This window comes from Capsicum annuum, unplaced genomic scaffold, assembly GCF_002878395.1.
Source record: "Capsicum annuum cultivar UCD-10X-F1 unplaced genomic scaffold, UCD10Xv1.1 ctg80106, whole genome shotgun sequence".
In the NCBI taxonomy this organism is placed as follows: domain Eukaryota; kingdom Viridiplantae; phylum Streptophyta; class Magnoliopsida; order Solanales; family Solanaceae; genus Capsicum; species Capsicum annuum.
In genome coordinates this window covers 35-3,724 of record NW_025890739.1, presented here as the reverse complement: position 1 = coordinate 3,724, position 3,690 = coordinate 35, and the positions used below count along the sequence as shown (strand labels likewise).

General features: G+C 36.2%; 1 protein-coding gene and 1 long non-coding RNA gene across 2 annotated transcripts; both read left to right on the top strand.

Annotated features, from left to right (window-relative positions):
* The first annotated feature begins 967 nt into the window (after positions 1 to 967).
* Positions 968 to 2,093, top strand: LOC124895126 (kinesin-like protein KIN-14L). Its single transcript, XM_047405581.1, has 3 exons — positions 968 to 1,505; positions 1,586 to 1,732; positions 1,827 to 2,093. The coding sequence occupies exons 1-3, from the start codon at positions 1,314 to 1,316 to the stop codon at positions 2,091 to 2,093; spliced, it is 606 nt and encodes a 201-aa protein (XP_047261537.1). The 5' UTR covers positions 968 to 1,313.
* A 121-nt stretch (positions 2,094 to 2,214) lies between these two features.
* LOC124895127 lies at positions 2,215 to 3,431 on the top strand. Its single transcript, XR_007051530.1, has 4 exons — positions 2,215 to 2,276; positions 2,358 to 2,429; positions 2,625 to 2,723; positions 3,333 to 3,431. It is a non-coding gene; the product is annotated as an uncharacterized LOC124895127 (long non-coding RNA).
* The last annotated feature ends 259 nt before the right edge of the window (positions 3,432 to 3,690 follow it).

Genomic DNA, 3,690 nt, shown 5'->3' with positions numbered 1-3,690 from the left:
CCGAATCATATTTTGTGGGATTACGCTGAATATATTGTTGTTGTCGTTGTTGTTGTATTAATATATATATTTGGAGTAGTCAGAAATAACCTCTCTACCTCTAAGGTGGTGGTACGATCTGTGTACATTCTACTCTCCCCAGACCCTACTTTACGGGATTACACTGGGTGTTGTTCTTGTTGTTGTTGTTGTATATACATTTGGGAAAGAATTTTGTAGTTATGCTCATTTGGGGTTTAATGATTCTTTAGAAATCATATGCTATTCATTTATGGTAAAAAAATTCTTGATTGATAATAAAAATAAATAAATTCTTGAACAATGTTAAGAGACTGTTTGATTGCTAATGTAGATATGGTTAGTTTGTGACGTGAAGGTTTTAGGCTATGTTGCTTGGACTCTTCAAAAATATCAGAGAATGCATGTCAGATTCTCCAAAAGCAGTGCAGCTTTGGAGAATCCGACACGAGTGCAGCATCGAAAGTGAAGAGTCCGTGCAACCTAGGTTATAGGATACATTTCTTGAATTTTGAACTGTTTAGTTATTTTGGTTTTGTTAAAAGTGATTCTTGAGTTTATGTTCATTTGGGGTTTAAGGGGTTTAGGATTGATACATTTTTTTTGTGAGTGTTTGTGTGAAGATGCTTTCTTGAAATGTGTTAGATTTACTATGAATTGATTTACAGTCTGTTTAGTTAAAACTGTAACATTGTTTTGTAGTTAAGGGGTCTGAATGATATGTTCTATTTTAACATTTTTTGGTTCTTTGGATGACAGATTTAAAAGATTGGATTTTTAATGGAGAATCAAACAATAGGAAGGGACATGAATACAATTTGGCTTGGAGGAAAGCTAAAGAAGCAGGTTTAGTTTTCTTGCTTTGTTATTTTTAGTATCCATATTTGTCAATTGTTTGATTGAAGTAGGACCCAGAGGTCATGGAGGTCGTAGATTCAAGTTGTGGAAACAGTCTCTTGCAGAAATGTTGGATAAGGCTGTGTACAATAGACCCTTGTGGTCCGACCATTCCTTGGACCCCGCACATAGTGGGAGCTTGATTGCACCGGGATACTCTTTAAGTACTATTGACGTGGAGATAGAATTTTTGAGTTTATAAGGTCTGGATTCTAGAAAATGCAGCTTATTTATATGTATTAAGTGGATATTCAAACAAAAATATAGAGTTTTGAGGCAAAACCATTGTATTCTCCCGGACCAGTAGGCAAAGCTCTCGCTCCGTCCTTCCTGACATGGTGGTCAATCGGGAGGTGTTAGATTTTTATTTTCTGTATTATTTTCCCCTTTTTGGATAAATGGGATTCATGTGGGGTTTTCATTGTTTTGTAGCTTTGAGGCGATATCAAGCAACCCACTGGTTGAAATGTTTCATCGGGCCATTAGTTATATCAAGCCAACCGTCTGAGAGAGAGTTTGTTTCTTGTTTGAGAAGTGTCTTTGTACTTTGCAATTTAATTAACAAAGTTCAACCAGGATCAGTTCCGAAGGTACATCACTCTCTAGTATGCAAAAGCCCGCTCTTTATATAAAATTCGTTTTTCATTCATCGTTGTTTTTATGTTATTAGGTTGTAGAAATCCACACTCCTTCACAGTCAACCATGTGGAATTCTCAGCCACTGCCAGCATATCAATATTTTGAGAACATCCAGAACTTTTTAGTAGCCGCGGAAGATTTAAGGCTACCAGCTTTTGAGGGATCTATTTTTGAAAGGGTAAAATTATAAAATTTTGACTTGTTTTAAGTTTTATATTCTACGGAGGTTGTAAAGAGATACTAACTTCTGATTTCGCTTTGTGCATTCTTAGGATAATATTGAGGTAGGTTCGTCGACTAAGGTTGTGGATTGCATTTTGGAACTTAAAGCATATCACGAGTGGAAGCAAATGACTGGAGGCGTCGGATGTTATAAGCCTCTAAGGTCTCCTCTCTTGACCCCTTCAAGAGGAAGGATTCAAGAACAAACACATGTGACAATCAATTCTGATAGTCATAGGCGATTGGAAATGTCGGCTAGCTTTCCAAAACAATCACCAACAGATGAAGAAATTAAGAAACTTGAAAGGTCTTTATAATGATGGACAAACTTGTCTTTTATTCTTACATATTTCGCAGTTAGTTTTTCACTTTTTGTCGACTTTGAAATTCATGTTTGTTCTGGTTTCTTAAACGGGATTTTTAGGCATGATTGTCAAGCTATAGCTGAAAAAATGGTGGACATGAAGGAAAACATGGGCTCTTTTCAGAATGGGAATACGGTATGCATTCTCCTGACTCTTTGCAGCTTTACTTAAAGTCAACAATCACTGGTATATTCAAGATTTTTTTCTCCGAAACAGAACCAAGTTGAATTGTTCAGTAGGATCTTCTCTAGCTGCTTTGATGAACAACTTCAAAACAAGTCCCCTAAGGTAATCGGATCATTTCGTGTTATTGTTAAAAGCTAAGCGAATAGTTTTAAATTGTTATTGTTATGCCGCTAAAAGATTAGTAAACTAATGTCAAATCTGGATATTGTTTTCTACCGACTGTCATTTTGTACGATTCATATGTTTTATATATTTGAGTGAGTGTGAAATGATATAGCTTTATTCCTCCAAATGCAGTTTAAATCAGATTCGTTAAGATAGATGAGCTGCTCAGACGACAACTCCGCATGCATACCCCTCCAAAATATATCTAATCTTAGGAACCGCAAGGACAAGGTAAGCTTCGTTTACTTTTAATCATTTTTCCACATTTGTGAACCTAAAGCAGTCAATTTGTCAAGCTTACCGTCGTCAAACTCTATACATGCTTTACATTTCTTGATACGAGAACAACAACAACAACAACAACAACATACCCAGTCACAAAAGTGAACAGGAAAAAGGGATAACACACTACTGGCTAATACGGAAAACAAGACAACCACAAGAGAATACTATAAACTATCTATTCGAAATCACAAACATCACCAAAACACCACGAACAAGAAACTCCAGAGCAGATAAAGCACTCTTCCCTACTATTACAGGCGAACTCTTAACCACTAACCCTCTACCCTAATCGGCATCCTCCACACCTTCCTATCAAGGGTCATGTCCTCTGTAAGATGTAACTGCTCCATATCGTGCCTAATCACCTCCCTCCAATATTTCTTGATACTAGAAATTTGTCAAAAGATTTCAATATTGTTAGAATCCGTGTTTTCTATTAACGGAAAGGTCAAATGAGTAAGACCTTGCACGTAGAATTTCAGCGGACGTATCGAATATCAATTAGATAGCATTGTACTTCAACTTCATGTTGACAGGTAAATCCTGATTTCTCAGTGTTGTAGAGCTTGCATAAAGAAGGGAAAATGCAACCACTGGACTCTAGTTGTGATGCAAGAAAAGGAACTTTCAGTAAGTCTTCTCTAAACTAGATTAAAATTTACTATTCACTTTCTTTTAAGGCTCTCTATCAGTTAGTTATCATTGTAAGAATGTTAAAACGATGCGTCATTTGGATATATTGTGCCCTCGAGTATCTGTTGCTACATGTTTTTCTTTTTGATCAGTATGACAAAGAGTTGATATAGTATGATATTGAATTATCATAGATGATTTGTGTCCCTCTTCCCACGCTTTCCAGTGCTTTGATTTGCACAAGATCCTTTTCAGTTCAATACAGGGTTTTTTTTTAACT

Coding starts and splice junctions, on each gene's coding strand:
- LOC124895126 (XM_047405581.1), top strand. CDS start 1,314: ATGGGATTCATGTGGGGTTTTCATTGTTTTGTAGCTTTGAGGCGATAT. Junction 1,506..1,585: donor AACCAGGATCAGTTCCGAAG/GTACATCACTCT, acceptor TTATGTTATTAG/GTTGTAGAAATCCACACTCC. Junction 1,733..1,826: donor AGGGATCTATTTTTGAAAGG/GTAAAATTATAA, acceptor GTGCATTCTTAG/GATAATATTGAGGTAGGTTC.